Below are 21489 nucleotides of genomic sequence, written 5' to 3' on the forward strand. Positions count from 1 at the left end.
TATAGGCTTTTATTGCCTGTAGAATAACACTTTTATTTTTAGATGTTAGCTTTGTGGGAAATCCTGGAGAATTGGTGTCATGGACGTTTTAGGCAGCACCATCTGTCAGAGTGTACGTGTTCAGATCTTTTATCGCATGTTTCTATTTGTGACTCCTTCGTTGACTCGCATGAACTGATTTAATCAGAACTGGAAAGTTTCTTCGCCACATACCCAGATTTACCTCACACGTAGAATTATGCAGAGCTAGTAAACATTAAATAAAGCTTTTACTGCATGTCTGATTTCCGTTGTGTCATGTCCTCTGTTTTTTTTCTGCAGCCACTGAGAGTGAATGGAGTGAAAGTTTACACAGAAAATGTGGACAAGAGGCAGGTTATCATGGACCTGCAGATCAGGTAGACCGCTCAGATTCATTCATTGTTGAATTCACTTGACTTGGCCAGTGATGTAATCTTAATTGCACTTGTTTCTTTCAAATTATGACTTCTTATGTACAAATCTTAGCGTCAGGCTGTCGTTTAAAACCTATAGTTTGTTTAATTTGGTCTGAATCAGTTGATGAGTTTTTAAACTCAAGTGGTTTAGTTTGTCACACAGAGAAAACTCGTTACTTCAGTAAATGTTTATTAAAGTGCTCATTTTGTGCGCTTCCTTTTTCTCAGGATCATAATTGGGAATAATTGTCAGTTGTATTACCTGATTGGAACATTTCCACGCACTCGTTTTTTGAGCCCATGCAGAAATGCTCACTGACACATCAAATGTAGATTAAGTCACCGTCAAATTAGTCAAATAGATTTGGATGGTGGATGTACAGCACTCTCATCGGTTTGTGTGTAAACTTGCCCTTTAAAATCTGAATAAATGCATGATGAGTTTTTATTTTTATCTTCATATGAATACACACATGAATCCCCTTCTACGTTCTTCTCGCCCTTCCTTTCAGTTTTGTCGGGAATACAGAAATTGACGTGGACATCAAAAAGTACTACTGCAGGGCTGGAATCAAAAGTATACAGGTACGAATCCAAGATAGATGCAACATGTTAAGGTCAGTAGTTGTATGCCTATTTATCCCATATAAAGACATGAAAAATACAAAGTCCGTTGTCACAACACTTTCTGCTACAAACAACGAGTCCCTCAAACTTCTGCTTTTCCAGTTCAGGGCCCAGTAGGAGTATAGATAACCAGTGTAGATGATCAACAAACAGTCACACCTACAGCCTGTTTACTATAACCAGTGACCCTAACATGCGTGTCTTTGGACTGTTAAAAGAATGCCAGAATACCCGGAGCAAACTCATGCAGACACGGGGAGAACGTGCAAATTCCACAAAGAAAGGCTGGTGGATTTAAACTCCGTGGTGTAAGGTGACAGTGCTAACCTCCACACTGCTGTACCCCAAACTACAAGTCCATTAATTCAATAGAACTGAAAACTGAAAGTGCAAAAACTGAGACAGGAAATCAGTCATGTTATTTATTTTATTAAGACCTCCTGCATGAGTCATCACCGTTCCCTTGGAGTCCAATGACGACTCATCCAGTAACTTTGGGCGGATGGCCGTTCCTGGGAAGGTTCACCACTGTTCTGTGTTTTGTCCATTTGTGGTTAATGGTTCTCACTGTGGATTTCTGGAGTCTCAGAGCCTTAGAATTTTTTTTTTTTTTACATAGTAAATTTTAGGTGCCAGGAACAAATGAATGTCTGGAAATTCTCCCTAATAAATAAAGTGGCTGATTTAACGGACATAAAGTTGTTATTCAAGTTTGATCCTTGAAATAGTCCTAGTGGTAGCAGAAGTAGTAACAGTTTCTAAAAAAAAACAAATGAATGAAAAACTTAAAAACACACGCTGTACCCCAGCGGTGACTTCTACATTAAGTACTGACCTCTGCGGAGAAAGTTAATTGCATCATGTGTTTACACAGAACTGATAACGAGACGTTATCCACTCAGCTGTTGGCACAGGATCAGACCATATTTGCTGACCAGAGATCAGAGTGGGAGAGAAGACCCAAAGATTTACAGAGAGAAATGGCTACGTGTACGAAGCCCAGTCGATGTTTTCCTTTTGTGTTTGGCTCAGATTGTAGAGCTTCAGTCCCCGACGGTGTGTCAGCGTTTCATAGGCTGCTGAAGATATAAGTAGTTTAAATGGAGAAGATGTGAACTGGGAGCTTATCATGCTTCATGAGTCATTCGGGTTTACTCTCCTCCACTCGCTGGCTGTCGACTTTTTTTTTTTCTTTTCTTTTTTGCTGTCACATCTTTTATTTAAAAAGGTATCTTCTTCCTCCCAGCGGGCCTCTGATGGAGCATTATCAGCTGCACATGACTTCTAAAGCATCCTCCTTCAGGGAGAAATGAGCTGCAGGACGGAAAGTGGTATAAACAAGAGGCTATCTGCAGTCTTTCCGCTGCACGCCCGTTTCGATGAGCAAAATGCTGGTATTTGATTACTCAGAGCAAGCTACAACCAAATTTGGTGCTACAGACGGCCGGTCTGCATGTCTGAGGTTTGAGTCACTGCAGCCTCTGAGAAACCTGCATCCAAAATAAAGAAACATTCACTTAACTGTGAAGTTTGTGTTGCAGACTTTCTTCATTCTCAGGGCCTCAAAATTAGGATTACAGTAGGCTTAATGATTACAGTATATGTGGGTCTGTTAGTACAGCCGATCTAGTTATAAGTGGGAAATAAACTCGCTGGTTCTTTTTCCCTCTTTCACCCACCGTGTATTTTGAGCTGCTGTTCCACTGTTCTGTGTGGATAACATTACATACACCCAACCACCACCCACGCCTCGCGGGTGAACACAACAGAAATCTGAATAGACTCTGTATATAAGGTAAAAAAACTATATAGAGACATTATTCCTCAGTATTTTACAGATTTTTGACTCACAGTCTGAAATAATCGCTGCTCGTTCAACAAGAATTGTCAGAATTTAATCAAATTTGTCTCTTAATGGGTCGTTGCCCAATTTGTGTTCACTGTGCATTTTTACCACAGTATTGATCCGATTCTACTCAAACGAATGGGTCCTCACACAATATTCATTGTTGCTGGTGGATTTTGGTCATTATTTCTCGTAATGCAGCAAAACGGTAACAAGAAAACATCACTTTCTCTCTACTTTAAACATTACAGCAACCTGTGATGGATTGCAGGCTGTGAGTGGAAAAAAAGTCAAATTGAATGCAAAACACAAACAGGAGAAGAAAGACCGTCTCCTGACTGACAATCCTGTGACTTATTATCCCACCCATCCATTCGCCTAAGCTGGACTTTGTAGATCTCTAAAATGAGTCTGTTATCTCTCAGTAGCCAATAATATGCTGTGACGGCTGTAACCCTGTTGGATTTGTTACGGGGAAGCAATCAAACTTAAAGATGAAACAAAACAGTCCCCTGTCTTACTCTTGTTTTTTTTTTTTTTTTCCTCTGACCTGGATTCTGAGGCTTAACAGGTAATTGAGGGGAAGAAAAAAAATAGAGTTAAGGATTAGATGGTCCTGCAGGCTGTGAATGACCAGAAGCAATAATTTGGGTAAACTTGTCTGTGAACGCAAACAGAAAGCAAGTCACTTGGATCAGAGATGAAACGTTACGTCAGATCAACAGAATCAAGTTTTAGGGCTCACCGATGTAACCTGGACCTGGGGGTCATCACAGGCTAAAAATCAAAAGACTCATTTGTGATGTTTCTTTCTTTTTCTCTGTTCAGCTTCATGGAGTGATGAGAGTGGTGATGGAGCCGCTGCTGGGGGACATCCCTCTGATCGGAGCCCTTTCTGTCTTTTTCCTCAAGAAACCTGTGAGTACTTTAACTTTTGGCAGCCTCTGAAATGCTTTCAGGTCTTGTTGTTTCCTTTATGTTTCCTGGTCAGATTTTTACATTAACGAGTCCCAAAATGCTTTGTTTTCGTTGCGCCTTGATCTGCATTGCAAAAAAGGGGAACATCAAGCTTTTCACATGAAAACACACGCACACGCAAACTTTGAGCTAATAACTTGCAGAGTTCTAGCATACCAGCACCAGCTGTTATCACTGAGATCTTATTGGTTTTCTTTGCCTGATGGTGGTCCTGCTGGTACTGTGCACTCTTGCCACCTACCACAGCGCTTTTCTCGTCAGTCTTCTTGAAGGCAGCCTAACTCAAGCCCTCCTTTATCAGTGCATTCCTTCTCTTTGACTGCTGCCTTCCTTCCTGTGCTTCAACACGGTCCCTCTTCTAGATTCAGTCTTTGATGGTGGCACTCAGAGGAAAAATATTTGCTATCATAATCTTCAAATAGAAATGTGAAATTGCCCCTGTCTCAATAAACATACATCTTCAGTCTGAAATTGGTAGGAGGAGGCTTTTGTGGAGTTTTGAACTAAACGCTGAAGCTTGTGGTTCAGATGTGAACCAGGAAGAAGTCAGGGCGGTTACAAGTGATTTTATCTCTCTCTGCTGTCAAACAAGGTGTGGAGAGCTCAGGCAGATCTTTGCTGACATGGAACATACATCAAACATTAAAGATTTTCAGATGAAGCCAGAAAATGAAATCAAATTCTTGATTTTCATGGATGTTTTTGTGCAGAATTAGAATAAGACTGTTCAAGTCTGTCAGATCATTTATGTCATCTGCATATGTGTGAAGTGCCCTGACAGGGTCCCTCTTCTAATCTCTTACCACAAAGGATCTAACAAAAAAGGAGCGACTGCTGACACATTTATTATGACATTGTGACATCAGCGTTGTCTCTTGTAAAATGTATTTGTAGGACTTCAACTTAGAAACTGGTTTTTCTAATAATTTACTACAGAGATGTCCTAGGGCAAGGAGCCAAACACTGATACGCAGTGTTCACTTCAAGCATATAAGGTCAGATCCTGTCTGTCAGGAAGCTTTTCACCTCTTAAGGCATTTTAATCATTTTCCTTTTCAGGATGTTTTAAAAATCCTTCCTGATTGAGTTGTATTGTACTTCCGGATGTAATGAGTGCAGTAATATGTAACGTGTGAATTTACACAGTGCAGTTTTGTAAGTCAAAGCAACAGATCACTCGCCAAATTTGTCCTCTGCTCTGTAGTGTCGTTTATCCTCGTTGATTATTTTGCTGTAAATTGCCCAGTTCCAGAGATGACGCCTGCCTTCATTTGATGATCATGGAGCTTGATGACATTCACCAATCTGGTGCAACAATTGTATTTAACGAGGAAAAAAAACAAACAAACCCTCAACAGCTGTGTCTCTTTCCAAGAAATAGTGACCTGATTATTCAAATAAGCTGTTCTGTGTAAGAACTATTGTTTTTCTACAAGCTAGCTATGTGCATGCTGCTTTGATTAGCAGATGTCGACAGTAGAAAAATGGTTTCCTCCAGCGTGTGGCGGGTTTCAAGTTTCACCAATAGTTAAAATTTAGGAGGAAATATTTCCCACCTGTAATAATCATTAACAATGAAAATACGAAAGAAATAATGAGAGAATCTGAAAATCCCGCCCACTGTGCAGGTTTTCTCTTCTCTCTCTGTCTCAGGCACCGCTCACCTGAAGCACAGGTTTGCATCTGCGCATGTAAAGCAATGATTGATTGTTAATTTTGACCCGAACTAAAAGTGAGGCAGCCTAAGTTAGTTCATATTAATGGCAGATTTTATAAATAAATCTTCACAGATTCTGACAGATTTGTCTACATTTGAAAGACATCTAATAAAGGCCCGTGATTGGCCGGTGCCTCGTGTCATAGGGTAGATTTCTGTTGCTTTGTTGCGAATCAGAAAACTGCAATAAATACCTTTAATTAATATGTATTTCCTGGAATCGTTAGTTAAACCGCTGAGTGATGGTAGTAGCAGCAAAGAACTTTCTTGGCTTGTTAAAAATGTCTGTCAGTTGTGCTTCCAGACTCAGACTAGCAGCATTGCTTCCACAGCTGTAGATGGTATATTGGTGTTATCATTACACCTGGTCGATAACAACCCTCACACTGACGGTTACCTGCTGCTGTACTGCCACAAATAAACCAACTCGTCACACCGAGCGTGACGTTGCTGATATTTCTTCACTGTTGTTGTTTCTCCTTCCCGTTCCTCCCTGTGTGCCACAGTTGCGTTGTGACAGGTTGCTTAGCTCCAGGCGTGACAGCTGTGTTCTGACAATGCGGCTAATCAGGAAACTGAGCATCGGTGTCAGTTAGTATCAACCACCAGCCACCTCTTTGTTTTGGTTTATTCTGGTGTGTCTCGTGCCTTTGATTTCATCAGGGGCAAGTTTGAGGCTTCGTGTCGGTTTAAATGTTTGTATTCATCGCACGACGCTGCACAGGGCAGGGTTTGTGCATTAGTCGGTGCACCACTTTTATCCAGCGTTGTATTATCAGGTCAATATATATGCATAATAGAAACATCCAAAACATCATCAATGTTCAGATAATAAAGCAGACTTTATTAGTATTGTCACAGATTTAGCATCTGACATTGTGAGCAGGTTGACTGCACTTGTATAAAGTAATTGTTTTATAACAGAAAACATATTTTAATATAACTTGATTGAAATTGGCTTCCAAGGGAAGGTTATTAACAGAATTGATCAGTTTTCTTTGTATAATTTTTTTTTTTCTTTTATTGCAATGAAACATAAATATAAAACTTCCAGGAACTGCTCGCCAGCTTAAAAGTGCAGCAGACATTTCAGTAACTGTAACAACGACTACAGTAACTGTAACATATCATTTAGCATGCACTTCATAGTAGCTACAGCAACATTACTGAATGCCTAAACCCAACCAAACGACAAAGAAAGTGTAGAGAAGTTGTAAACTTTAAAATGTAAAAATCTACTATTGTGGGATATTATGTGGACGTCGGTCAGCATCGGTAAATCAAGCCAAAAAAGGTCATCCGTCACATGTGAATATGGTGAGAACAGGAGTGGGAGTGCGTTTGACGGCTACAGTTATATTTAAGTGATGTTATTGTCTGAGCCGCATGCTGTCCAAAGTGACATCAGACCTGTCCAGCGTAACTCTAAGGCTGGTTTTACATGTTTTACACATGTAGATCGGTCAAACCATCCAAACAGGTCCTCGAGTGACGCAGCGCTTTGACACAGCAGTTTTAAATAACAGCCACCCTGACTTTGGCTGTCCTGACATAACAGGACAAAAGATTGTGGTGGTTTCGGTGAAGTCATAAATCATGATACGCGGCAGTATTTCTATTTATCTGCTATGAACGGTTTGCTTCTACAGCAGCCAGCAGACGTTTTTACTTTGAATGAATCAGATTTACAGTACTGGGCTCTGTTGAGCACGAGGATAAATCGCTGATGTGTTTCTCTGCTAAGAGAATGTAAATGTGCTATGAAGTGTGGGTAGTGGGCGACGTTTAAAAATTCAAAAATGGTCCAGTAACCGAGGATAGGCGGTATTTTAGCGCAGGCACAGACTTTTTGATGGGCGGAGCAATGCAATCATGCACGGACGGACTTGCATGTTTAGAATTTAAACGTTTTGTTTGAAGGGAATATTTTACCTTCTTTTTTTGTTTGTTTCAGTATTAAAATAGCTACTTTTGGATTCTTTATTTATCTAATTGACATGCGCCAAATTGCAAAAAAGAGATTTATCTTTTATGTTCGCTGGAAGAGACATTTTGATTTTTAACTTACTTTTTGTTTAATTTTGTATTTGTTGTTTGGTCGAGTGTGTAAGACACAGAAACACTGGAACAGGCTGTAAACACGGTTGTAGTGGAAAAAGGAAACCAGTTTCTCTTTGTTTCCCTCCCCACCATTGTGGTTTTTGTATTTAAATAAAATGTTTTTGTTTTTTTCTGAACTGCCTTTCTTTCTTTCTGTTATGAGTTTGCGTGCATGTATTGCTGCTGCATTTGGGTGCAGTCTGAGGAGGGTGCATTGGTTCGCAGCTGGAAGAAGGTGCCATTAAAACAGCACTAATTTTTTCCATTGATTTGCCTCTCTTAGCTTCAACCAGCATTATTAGCAAACTTACTCATCGGCAAATAAATAAATAAATCACCCTTTAAAACAATCGTCGAAAGGCTCAGCCTGTCGTCAATAGTGGATATATTCGTCCAATCGCCCAACCTTAGTAGTGAGTGATGCCGTCTGCTGTTTGTTTTGTAGAGCAAGAAACTTCTTTTTTTCTATACCCGAAATAACAGCTTAGCAGCGTCCACACAGTAAGTTGTGGTTAGTAAGACACCATCTTACGATCAGATGAAAGTAAGGGCAGCTCTTTCTCACACTTCACACAAACACCTCACTGAAGAAACCTGAAGAAACGTTTACTTTTTCAGTCCGAAGCTGATACCGTGGTTTTGGGTGTTTGTCAACATAAAGTATCTGATCCGAAACCAGTGTCAGAACAATAAGCTGTATTTCTCATTTTAAAGAAGAGGAGGGGAATGTTTCCTGTCTCTGTAATGCTGTGTCTGTCTGTAATCATCCATCTATAAATTCGTTCCACCTGCCCAATCTGACCCGTGCAGGGTGTACCCAGAGTGGAGATTAGGTCATCTGTAATCAGCTTTAACTTGTTTAAAATGAAAAGTAAACACAGAAATGCTTTCAACAACTATATTTACTGAATAGCAGTGAACAAAAAACAATTGGAACATGATAAATGCAATAAAGAAAACGTATAATTTGAATTCACTTGAATTATTTGTGCTAATTTTTTTTCTCTGTCCTACTTATGTTGGACCTCACATCGGCTTTTGACACTGTTTCCATCACATCCTCCTTGAAAGTCTTAAACATTGGGTTGGTGTATCTGGAACTGCCTTAGAGTGGTTCTCCTCATATCTACATCACCGTTAAATCCTCTATCAGGGATTTAGGTGTCACTTTTGACTCGACTCTTACATTGGACGGGCACGTGAATTCTCTGGTTCGGTCTTGTTTATATAATTTAAGGAATGTGGCTAAGCTAAGCGCTGTTTGATCTCTGAACTGGAGATTGCTGTACATGCATTTATTTCCTCACGCTTGGACTATTGTAACTCTTTGTTTATGCGTCTAAGCAAAGGTTCTCTGGATCGTCTGCGGGTTGTGCAAAACGCTGCAGCGTTCACATGTGACACCATTGCTATCTCAGCTACACTGGCTTCCTGTTGAATTTAGAGTCCATTTGAAGTTCCTGGTCTTGACATTTAGAGCCTTACATGGACTGGCACCAGCCTACATCGCTGATCTGCTACAGCCCGATGTCCCCAGCAGGTCCCTGAGGTCATCTGATCAGGGCTTACTTGCTATAAAACAGACTAAGATGAGAACTAAGGGTGACAGAGCTTTTGCCACTGTGGCCCCGAGACTGTGGAACCGTAAGAACTGTGGACTCAGAAAGTTGTTTTAAAAAAAACAACTCAAAACTCACCTTTTTAAAACTGTTTTTCATAAAATTTGTGCCTGTTTGGTATTGTCTGTTTTACCTTTTATTATTTCTTATCTTATGTTCATCACTTTGTGACTCTGTCTAGAAAGATGCTATATAAATAAAAACTATTATTTTATGTTGGTGTGAGTCTCTGCATTGCTGACATTTATGGTAGCACAAGTTTCTTTTTCTCTATTTTCAGTTTCACTCATAGAGAAACTGAAAATACTTCCACTGTTCATGTTTAGTGGAGCAGAAAGGAGGCCGATGTAATGAAGATACTTTTTGAGTCTATGGCAACTGATGAGGCCAAAATAGCAAAGAAAAGAGAGAGAGAGAGAGATGAAGGGAGAAGCCAATGGGAATCGACTGTAGTCAACATAAATTTCTGCAAACACGCTAAACACACGGATAGCACATCAAGCATGAAACACCTTTAAACTGCAGACGCGCAGAAACAAATGAAAGCATTTCAGTATCCAGACCAGATTTTGTGCATTCATAAAAAACGATAAACGAGCAACCTTACACCTACACTACGCTGTAGGTTTCACTCAGAGTGAAACCTACAGCCTGATGCCTGCATAGAAACCCACAAATAGCAGTTGGATGACACTCAAATCAGTTGTGGTGTGAAAATGAATTCTAATGAAATAACCTCCTCAGCCAGTGCAGAGAGCAGTTTTGCATGTTTGCAGACTGTGTTTATACTTTGCTTTTCAAAATAAAATTAAAAAAACACTACTGAATCTTTTGCTCTTTTTTTGTGATTTCATTCATTTCTAATGTGTTCTTTGAAATCCCCCAGCTGCTTCGATGCTCTTCCTGTGCCAGCCTGGCAGAGCATTGTTGTGGTCCACCATGTTCTACATAGAGCTAACTAGGCCACAGAAAGACATGCGTTGCTGTTAATCATTTGTCTCTTATGGTAATGACTCTGAAAAGAAGAAAAGACGCACACCTTTGAAGTCTTATTAGGTGTATAATTTGATTTTTATCCATTTATTGTTTAAATCAGTTTTACGTTTGTAAAGCGTAGTTTTGTTGCTTTTATTATGACTCATTTCCTGTTATGTGTACATATATCTACTCTGTGCTAGAACTTTGCCAGTTTCTCACATCAGCTTTCCCTCATTGCTACTCAGTCTGCTTCTGATGTAATGATGTTAGCCAACATTTCACATTTGAATCCTCTTTTATAATCGTCTTCACAGTTTCCTTATCTCACAGATACTGACCCACTCCTGCAGACGCACTCTTCTCCCCTGACACTAACATATTATTGCTTTTGTTAAAAGTAGCATGTAATGATTTCCTAACAAGAGTCTGAGCATCGTCCTGCGAGCTGTGCAATGCAGTGCAGTCGTGTGATAGTGAACACTAACTATCAGTGAGCTGATTGTCGTCCCGAAAAACTGAGGACAGAGACTGGTCCTTGTTACTCTCTGAAAAATCAGGTTTCTAGATCAGTGGTTTCCAAATGATGTGCCTGGATTCAGTTCCACGTGTGCGATGGGATTTTGTAACTGCTAGGTCTCTGAGGTCAGCTGATCAATGTTTGTTTGTGGTACCCAGGTCCAGACTAAGAACTAAAAGAGTTTTTCTTTGGAGGTTGTGGGTCCGAGTTGTTGAACTTGCATCTGTCGGACTTCTTCAGACACTGTTGATACCTTTAAGAAGAAACTCATGATCCACCTGTTCAGGTCTCCTTTATGTCATTTTATCAGTTTATTCCATTTTAATTGAAAGTGCTACACGGATACATTTTAAAGCACAGCAGTTGTAAATTCATGGATTCATTTACTGTTTGTATTTTTTTTCATGATGGTTGGATCAGAGTCCTCCTGGTGGTAGACGGCAAACAATTTTGGCCTTAATGAGATTCAAAGTGTTGGCATAAATTTTTTGGTAGGGTATCGCATCCAAATCATTATCTGGTATTAAAGAGACCAAAGTGTGTCATCAAGTATTTCCATCACAGCTGCTCCACCTCTACCTGTCGAGTCTTGGGCTGTCCAGTTGTGGTAAGCCTGCGCTCGCTGCAGCCTTAGATGGATTTTCTTGGATGACGGGTTAAACGCCAACGTATCTTCTGCTCTTTTATTCCATCCATCTTGACGTCTGATGTTGCAGTGAGAGGACCTTTTCCTTTTTATCGAGGTTTTCATTAGTAATTATATCTTGACACCTTCAACTCAAACCAACCATCATAACATAGCAACAGATTTATTTCAATCTTTCTGACTAACGCTGACTTGTATGACCTGCTGCATGATTTGAGGATTAGATCATTGCATGAATAAGCAGGCGAGTGAGTGTACACACACAAGTGCTACCACTGGCTTCATACTACTTTACTTGGGCGTGTCAGGAATGTGGGTTTAGAATCAAAGTGGTTAATTACTTCTCCTTGTTATCTGGTTATTCAAGAAACCCAGTTAAAGTTCCAGTACAAAAGCCTCATAACTGGGTTAGAAATCCAGGTTGAGCTCTCTTTCAGAATATGAGAGTCCTGGCTAACGCCCTTTGCGACTCTTTTGTGGAATCAGTTGCTGTACGACGGGAACATGTTGCCGCTTGCATCAAGGGAGCATGCTGGCAACCTGCTGTGTCATAAAAACACATTAAATAGCAGTGCCTTCAATAAAGTTTCTGTTTGCATTATTGGCTCTGTTGTTTCTGTGCAGCTGACCGGCTCATATTTACCAGATTATCTTGAGTAAGATAAGAAAGTTTCATAGTGTAAATAATGTGATTACTGTTCTGTACAGTTAGTCTGAAGCTTTCATACATTTTTATCCCCCATCATAGAAAAACACACACATGCTAGCATACACACGCTAGTATACAAACACCATGTTAGGCTAACAGCTGACATATATGATCTTGTCTAAATTTAAACACACTGCTTGAACTTCCTGTTGTCCAGATGCTACCTGTGTTCGTATCATTTTCTAGATAGAAATGACTGGTAACTGTGACATTAGCAGTAATACACATTCAAAAAGTGCAACATGTTCCAAGGACATTTACAGCAAGTGACATTTTACTACACAATTTATTTATTGTTCTTTCCTGACTGTTGGAAAAACTAAAAAGCAGAAACACAGGGAATTAAAACGGCTTGACTGTTTGTTTTGTGGTAATGAGTAAGAGGAAGTTCGCTGTTTGTCAGGAGTTTGTCAAATGTTATGATGACATTGATCTCTTTTATTAGCTCTTATAATGTAGACTTAATGTCTTGCAGCTAATTATTTGTTAGCATAAAGTAATGCCTGCAGTCAGTGCTGTGTGCGTTCACACGGGAAGCATCCGTATCGATTATATCGACTGAATTTAGAGCTCGGCTCCTTGGCCGTTCCCATCTTTGAGGAGAAGATCTCAGAGAGACTGTCTTTATTGTTTCAGCATCTACTTCGAGCTGCTTCGAGCTGCTCCCTTGTCACACATTTGATTTGGCAGTTTTACACCAGATGCCCGTCCTGATCTGACCCCCCTAAGGGGGATATGTTTCTCCAGCTGCAGTCAAACTAGCAACCTATCAAGAGTTATCTACTGCACTGTGGAAGCACATGATTTCAACATCTGGCTTCAACATCTGTATGAAATGAAAAACAAAAGTATACCGTTAAGAACTGTCATATAGTTGAAAATTGTCTGGTTTATTATTTGGAGAAAAAAGAATAAATCTGTGGTTTTGCTGAGATTATATTTGGGTATTGACTCATTCACGTTTTTTAATTTTTATTTAAATGTTCACATTTATTATGGCACAAAAAGCTTTTTTTAAGCACTATAAAATGTGAGTGCAGAGGGAATTTTTAATCATATTTCCTGAAAATTCTTAGACTTGCCGAACTCTGAAACCTTCAAAAATCCAGTCTAAACATGTTCTATCTTTCTGTGTCGTCACATTTTCATCAGGAAGCATTGAGGTTTTGAAAACACCAAATGGCCTTTTGCTTTGTTTTCTCATCTTCTTCTAATTTTCTTGCTAATAAATCTAAGTCTAAATTGTAGTATTTGTCTGTTTTTCAGTTGCTGGACATCAATTGGACTGGGCTCACAAATATGTTGGACATTCCTGGTGTCAAGTAAGTACCTGCGGATAATTATTTATAAATAAAATCGGTGTGATTTATGAGGGTGTCATGCATTGTTACAGGCTGGATTGACAGTTATTTGCATTACGAAAGCAAGAGACATTCTTTAAGTTCAGTTCAGTTCCAATAAACTGGAGAGACTGGCATCCCCACACTGCAGGGAAGGGTTTGTTATGGGAGAGCAAGATGGCTAAAGTCAAATAGAGAAGTTCGGTCTTCTGATTGAATTTTTTTCAAAAGCAATGACTGTCACACGCAGTGATGAATCACAGAGGAATGACTGCTGTCCCACTGAGGCATCGTAATAGTGTCACTGGATGTTTGAGGCTATTTGTTTCACATAAACTGTGTTATACTGGAACTATTCTGTCTCTCATGCACAAGCACGCAAACACGCACCTACCGTTCTCTTCCTGGTGGGGGCGTTGTCACCCACCATGATTCCAGAGTGTTTTGTGTAGCTCACATGCTGCTGCGGATGTTGTTGAGCATGATAAATGTTTCATTCCTGTTTTAATGCCGTGTAAACTTTAATTCCTCGTCTAACATAAAAACCAGATGTGCATCATTATGACATATTGTGAAAATCGCTGGGCACGTTATTTGAGATGATTTAAGAGTCCGTGAGTTAAAGTTGGATGCTGTGGGAGCCGAGAGCGTCTAATCTGTAGTGAGAGGCAGAGAGACGGCTTACCCACCTTTAATAAAACCCAGTTGCTTTTCACTGCTGTGTTTTGTGAGAAGACTTGTTTTCCGTTTTGGTTTCCGTTCAAGAATATTTTCCTTATTCTGCTGAGCTCATGGAAATATTAATTGACCTGGACATGATGCAAAGATTTCAGCTTGCTTCCAGCTGCAGCCACTGCAAACTATTAGTGTTTAACACAAAAACAGGAGAAATCAGACCCTGAATCAGCTATTAGTTCCTTTAGAGTTGGATTGTTTATTAAAATAGCTGTGAAAACTCTTATTTTGCAAAACTGTGGGGGGAAAAGACACAAATTAGAAGTGTAATTTGGGCAATTCAAAGCAAACTGCTTTTTTATGGGAAATAAAAAGTCTTGTAACACATAATCTTTTATTTAGTATTCATTCAAGATTCATGATTTCTCTTTTCCCAGCTGCCTGGAAGTATGAGCTGAAAACAGACACAACATCAAAGTCTGGCTGAACTAGGATCACTTAATTTTTAATTAGAAAATATCTCACTTTCGATGAGTTTCACCACGTTACAGTTTTGGAAGCTCAAACATGCTGATCACTCGGAATCACGTTAAAGAGACACGCAGCCCGAGCAGGCTCTCGGGCTCTGATGCTCAAACTATTACGTTAAAAGCAGGATCGCAGAATGGATTATAACCATTCATTTTCCTCTAAGTGTTGATATTTTTAGCTGCGTTATTATGAAAGGAGACCTGCCACAGACGGAGATGGGATGTTGGTCGGATTTGTGGGAAGATTTTCCAGACAGGAATTCTTTTTTTCATCTTTAGGGACACAGAGAAGTCTTTGGTTTCTAAGCTTTAGGTCTTTTATTCCATTTTAAAGGGAGCAAATGTGTTTGCCAGATCCAGCTGTGTGGTCATTTGTTCCCTTAGTTGAGTGAAATAGATGTTCAGCAGAAAAAGACACTGAAATCTTTATCACTACATGTGCTTCATTTTATGCTTGTCTTTTATGCCTACAATAACTTAACTTCAGAGAAGACCTTCAAGTTGTTGCTTTAACTCGTCTGGCAAAGTCGATGATACGTGATGAAACTTTATGTGAAAAGTGTCTCTGATGCATTAGAGGATTTTTATTTTATTTCCCCCTTAAAGTCAAAATGTAACAACAAACTTTGTCATTATTGACTTTTTCTGGTTTGTTTTAGCTGAAATTGAATTCACAGACATGTGTAACCTTAGATGAAAGTAATTGTCAAAACTTCTTCTTATTTTAACTACCAATTTGTATTTTTTTACAAGAGAATAATCGTCCTAAATGTTAACAAGGTTTATGTTAATGAATTTTACAGCCTGTGAGCTTCCTGCGGTTTGTGCTTTTACCTTTTGCAGCAGTGGAGAGAGCTGAAAGCAAAGGCACATGAACATGCTTCATGTTTGTACAAATGTGAGCTGACAGACTGAGGTTAATGTAATAAGCTAACACTAATAACAGTGATCAGTGATGCAGGTTATTAACCACTTCAGGTTAGTATTTAACCAGGCTTACACGAGGCTCCCGTGGCGCTTCCACCACTTTTACGAAAACGGCATTAAGAGTTATTTTGACTTTTTTGACTTGTGAAGGCAACAAATATAAAACCACGTCGTGTTGGCAGAGAAACAGACAGCAGAGTCCAGCCCAGATCCTAAGACCTGAGCTCTAATTGTCTCGCGCTAACATTGTGGTGTGTTTGCTGGATGGCGTTTAAAGCATCTTCTGTTTAGTTCGGCTTCCAGGTTCTTGCTCTTGTTCGATGGTGTTGCCTTTTAACATCACTGTGCTATTAAACGTAAGTGTACAGTAAAGTGTATATAAAGGGCTGTTAGGAGCCTTTATGCTCTTGATGATTTGATAGTGGTGCAGCAATTTTTTTTGTCGCACAGTGTGAGAGTGCATCACAGTGTGAGAGTGCATCAAAGTGTGCTTCAGCGAGCCCAGTCTTTATAAAAGTCCATCCAGTTGTTGTCGGGATGTCAGTCTGCACCAAAGTGTGTGTTTTTTTTTTTTTCCCCCACTGACTTTTAAGTTCTTGAAGTTCGCTTCATTTAAAACCCTTTTTAGAGCCACAGCTCCCTGCCTGCTGTTAGCACACTGCTAGCTGTGTTGTTACGCCTTCATTGGCTGCTGCTGGCTGGTGGTTTACTATTTGTTGTCAGCAGAGAAACACTGTGGTTTCCAAATAACTCCACCCTGTGAAATGTAACTATCCTTGTTCAGCAAGTTCAAAGAAAGTGTGTGTGTGTTTGTGCACTTTTGTGTGTGCACGTGTGTGTGTGTGTGTGTGTGTGTGGTGATTGAGCTACAGACCTGCGATAGCCCCACCCACCTCTTCCTGTGCGTGAGGGCGCTCATATTTCCTCACTGAGTATTTGCATTTAGCCCCGAAACAGTAGGAAAACCTGAGGTCACCCCTAGCTGCTTCCTTTTTGAATAGCAGCATTAATGCCACACATACACACACACACAAACACACACAACGTTCAGTCTATTACCAAACCGAACTCCTTTTATAGGGTTGATGGGATGTGTTGAAACTTCATGGAGTCTTTAAGCATCGGCCTGGCAGCAGAATTGCACCACTTAATCTCATCTGGAGACAGTTATGTAGTTAAGCAAGCAGCTCAGGAATCAGCGCGTCGACACTAAAATCAAGTTTGCGCTGATGTGAAATCCCAGAGTAAAGCTGACCCAGAATCAGCTGCTCCAGAGGATTAAGTCATCCCTTCTGAAAGCAGCCGATGCTGTTCCTTACACAGGATGCTGCTGCCACCTAGAGGAAAGAGGTCAAATATCAAAGGATGATCCATACACAGTTTTTAGCTTGCTGTCAAATAGAGATCATTTTGGCTTAATACAGAGGAGGTGATTGAACTTTTCCTATTCAGAAATTCAATAAGAACATGATTCCTCCAGAAACGGTGTCTTGATTACTCCTATCTTAGAACAGTTTTACCTGGAGGTAGTTGCCACCAAACAAATAATTCCTGCCAAGCAGTTGCAGCTCATTCAGAAGGCAGAGCCTTTCTGTCTGCTTCTGCACAGGAAAGATGGTTGTTTCTTCTATTTATTTGTTAGCTTTTTTGTCATCTTTGCATCTGAGGATTACTTCAGAATTTATGTTCTTCATAATCAGTGTGCCGTGTGCTTCTTATGGGTGTGGCTCAGATATGTGACAAACTGTATGGTCACCTGATTCTGTCACATATAGTTAGACATACCACAGCACTGAATCTGTACACAAACAACAGCTGGCATTTACTGCTGTTTCAGTATACTTGTTGGCTGTTTCCATTCTGGATGGGTAAAGATCTGTTTTTCAGCCACTAATCATCATGTGAATGTTACGTAAATGCATTTCTGGAACCAGAGGGAAGCATGCCTGAGCACAGGGCCTCGCTTTGCACAGCTGGATATTTTAACACAATATAACATCAGTTTTAATGATTTCTTACATTTGTTCGTCATCTTCCCTCTCTCCTTCTCTCCCCGTCCATCACTCTGTCAGTGGGTTATGTGACAATCTACTGCAGGACATCATCTACAGCTACCTGGTGCTGCCAAACCGCATCGACATCCCGCTAGTGTCAGAGGCCCAGATGGCTAGACTGCGCTTTCCCATTCCCAAGGTAACACAATGCAGCCAAGTAAATTATAGCTGCTAAAAACTATAAATAAATTAAACAGGTGAATAAATCTGTAATTTAGATGATTTCCTCAATGCCCTCAGAAGCTCTGATAATAATCTTTCTGTGTCCTCAGTGCATCCTGAGAATCCACTTCATCGAGGCTCAGGAACTGCTGCGTAAGGACAAGTTCCTGGGAGGGCTGGTCAAAGGGAAGTCGGATCCGTACGGAGTCATCAAGATTGGGACGGATCTCTATCAGAGCAAAGTCATCCACGACACCGTAAATCCGAAGTGGAACGAAGTTTATGAGGTAAGCTTCAGAAGACGCTGCACGGAGTCACTGGTGACAAGATTAGAGTGTAATATTGTCCGATATCTTTTTTGTTTTGTAGGGTTGTTGTAACATATAACAGTATTTAATATGGAGGTTTTTTCAATCACCTGATTCCGTTGAGTTTTTAATTAATAAAGGTAATTTAATGGGTGCAAATTTTTGGCTAAGAAAGCTGTTTCCGCTGGATTTTACATGTTATGCTGCCCCAACTGCACCATTAAAATACACAAACACAGGTTTTTTTGATCAAAAAAGAGACCAAAGATAAATCTGTCCATGAGTTTGTTTTTTTTTAGGATGTGATTTAAATATTTATCATGTTCATCTGGTTTGATTTGTGAGCCACCGAAACATATTTTATTTATCTGTTCCCTTCCCTTTGTCTTTGTGGAAGAGGTGAATGAGCAATAATGAGGAATAAATGTTTCTCCTGACAGTAAGAAATTAGTAACTTCATCTAATTGGATGTAATCTGTTGTCTTGTTTTGATCTGGCACCAGCAGTGGACCTGCTCAGTACAAAGTCAATGTGTTTCCATGCAGTCTGCAGCCGCGCCTTCTCGTTTGTGTGTGTGTGTACTGTGTGTGCAGTATGTAGTAATGCAGTTTATTTTCAGGCCTTGGTGTATGATCACTCGGGGAGCAGTATGGAGATTGAACTGTTCGATGAAGACCCTGATCAGGACGACTTTCTGGGAAGGTAACGCTGCTTCTTAGGCTGGATTTTAGCTGAGTCACAGAAGACTGTTTTAAAACGACAGCTGTCATCCTGAACTTAGCGTTTTACTTTTCTAATTACGTGATGGTTAAATAATTATTCATCTATCAAGTCAAATGCAAAAACAAATTCTTCTTTAGTGGCTAAAAAAAATAATAAAAGTGTGGTGCTTTTTCTGTTTTTCTAACTTCTTTTTTTAAGTATATTTGTTATTTTTGAGGATGCCACCTTGGCTCGGAGAAAGCATAATGTTTAGATATTTTCAGCTTTATTTACTGTAGTATTAAGTTGATGACTGGCGTTCTAAATTGAAACACGCAATTCATATTTAAAGAAAACTTCTTTAAAAAAATCTTATCAGCGTTTTTCTCACTAATTTTTACTGTTTGCTGTTTGATGTGATTCGTAACAGGTTTTCATCAAAGGACGAGGCCTCTGAAAGCAATCGCAGCTTTCAAGCCGAATCCTTGGTGGCGTTTAATGAAAGCAGCGCTGCGTGTCTGAATTTCATTTCCCACCAGACTTCATTATTGCGCAGCGTCACGACACAGTGTGTCGTGTGCTGTGATGAGTCAGCTTCATTCTGAAACCCTCTGTGAAAATTTAATCAACAGAAGGCAAAAATAAGGAAATTCCATCAGCAGCTTATATTTATAACTAATTCATTTTTTTCCCTGTAAAAAATCCAAACACCCAGACAGTCTTTGATAAATGTGAATTGCTGTTATTATTTAGGACTGGGCGTTTGGCAAAATAAGACCTTTGAGGATATTACGCAGCGATTTTAAATTTTATTTGTATTTAAATTCTTCATAACTTGTTTTTCCAGTCTTGCAATCAACATGGGCGAGCTCCAGAAGGAACAGAAGGTCGATGAGGTGTGTGCTGCATTCAATGCTTTTGGCACGCTGCTGGTTTAAAGTAACATTTCAGTCGTTTAATTATCCAGTTAGCAATTTTATTCACTTATCACATTAGACTTTAATGCTGTTTTCTTGTTTCTGCACATGCAAGTGGAAACTCTTGGGTTTTTCTTTTGCACTTTGTAATAATGTTATGTTTTTGTACGTTTCAGTAGGACCCTGATGCTCAGGCATATGATGTCATTTGTTGTGTTTTTGTTTGCTTTGCATTATCTGACATCACAATAGCCAATCAAACTTAATGATGTCGAACAAATAGATTGAACTAGTGAATTTAAGTTGCATTTTTTTTAAATTAAGAATTATTTTTATAACTTGCATCATTTTAAGTAATTCAATAAAAAGTAAATGAGTGATGATATTTGCTGTAATTACAATTTTGCTCTTCCTGAAATATAACAACAACTTTTCTTCACTTCAGTGGTTTCCATTGGAAGATGTGGCTACAGGGAAGTTGCACCTCAAACTGGAGTGGCTGTCTCTGTTGTCCACCCCTGAAAGGCTGGACCAGGTACAGTCGCCAGAGGGAGCTTAAATCCAGCACTCCATTTACATTTTTAAACTCGCTATGTGAGATGTTGTCTTGCTTGGTTGGAACTTTAACTCTGCTTGAGCCTATCTTTGCGTTTTTCCTCCCAGGTGCTGTCGAGCATCAGAGCAGATCGCAGTCAAGCCAGTGACGGCCTCTCGTCTGCGGTGCTCATTCTCTTCCTGGATTCGGCCAGAAACCTTCCGGTGAGTCGACCCGGCCGAACGTCGCACTCGTGAACAGCAGCAGCGTTAATTTACTCAAACAGAAATTAAATCCTAAATGTACGGAGCTGAAAGACGAGGATGATTATGTTGATATAGCTGCTCTGTTCATTGATCTAAGCGTGTTAAAGCTCAATGAACCAGTGTTTGCAGTGTTTGCTGAGCTCTTAGTTCTTCACTGGGATTTTGTTTTTTCTGCAGTCTCTGAGATCAGTTTTAATTTTTGCCTGTATCACTTCGGCCTCTTGCTTTTCTGCTTTCTGAACTTTTTTCTTGTTCTTCTCTCTGTCGTAATATCTGTTGTAATAACCTTAAGCTTTTCATATTTTTTGCAAGCATACAAGTAAAAATCAAGCTCTGAAAAGTTCATGTAAAAAGCTGAAGATTGAAAATTGCTTTGGAAGAGAAAAATTGTCTTTAAGTCAGAAGAGCAGAAGTGCTGCTCAGTACTGACTTCACCTCCAAAGCTCAGCAAAGAGTTTGAGGCGAACGGTTTATAATATTACTGAAGAGCTCCATTAAAAAAATAAAATAAACTACATTTTATATTCTAAACATATTCAGCATATTTCCTTAATGTGGTAGTTTTACTTTGTCGTCCTACACAGAGAATACCATTTCAAATTCCCTGTACGGTGGAAACATACATGAACTCACTCGCTGTTTGTGACAGGTGGTAAAAAGCTAACTCTGTTAAGAGCTGTTCATTTCTGATTTCTGTAGCACAGACCTGACCTTCCTCTTTTCAGCCTCCTCTTCTCTGCTTTTTCCTCTTGCTTCCTCACCTCCTCTTCCCTCTGAAGAGTGTCTTCGAGGGGAACTTGGGCTCTGGCTACTTAAAAGAGAGGCGCGCGTCGGGCCTCGTGTTTTGCGAGAACACGGCTTCTCTCTATCGGAGCTTATTTGTGAGTCCGCTGGCAGTT

At 39.8% G+C, this 21489-nt stretch overlaps 1 protein-coding gene across 4 annotated transcripts in view; it reads left to right on the forward strand.

Moving 5' to 3' along the window:
• LOC120737659 (extended synaptotagmin-2-A-like) overlaps positions 1–21489 on the forward strand; it is a 53467-nt gene that overhangs the window by 20402 nt on the left and 11576 nt on the right. For 2 of the 4 annotated variants that reach the window (XM_040038494.1, XM_040038493.1), the window contains exons 5-15: positions 322–398; positions 950–1022; positions 3739–3828; positions 13441–13496; positions 17719–17839; positions 17973–18149; positions 18790–18872; positions 19720–19768; positions 20235–20324; positions 20453–20548; positions 21370–21471. In XM_040038494.1, the coding sequence (XP_039894428.1) occupies positions 322–398; positions 950–1022; positions 3739–3828; positions 13441–13496; positions 17719–17839; positions 17973–18149; positions 18790–18872; positions 19720–19768; positions 20235–20324; positions 20453–20548; positions 21370–21471 (1014 nt within the window). The remainder of the gene's footprint in view (positions 1–321; positions 399–949; positions 1023–3738; positions 3829–13440; positions 13497–17718; positions 17840–17972; positions 18150–18789; positions 18873–19719; positions 19769–20234; positions 20325–20452; positions 20549–21369; positions 21472–21489) is intronic. The other 2 variants (XM_040038495.1, XM_040038497.1) reach the window with 1 other exon arrangement.

The sequence above is a fragment of the Simochromis diagramma genome, unplaced genomic scaffold (assembly GCF_900408965.1).
Source record: "Simochromis diagramma unplaced genomic scaffold, fSimDia1.1 OVJJ01000247.1, whole genome shotgun sequence".
Taxonomy (NCBI): Eukaryota; Metazoa; Chordata; class Actinopteri; order Cichliformes; family Cichlidae; genus Simochromis; species Simochromis diagramma.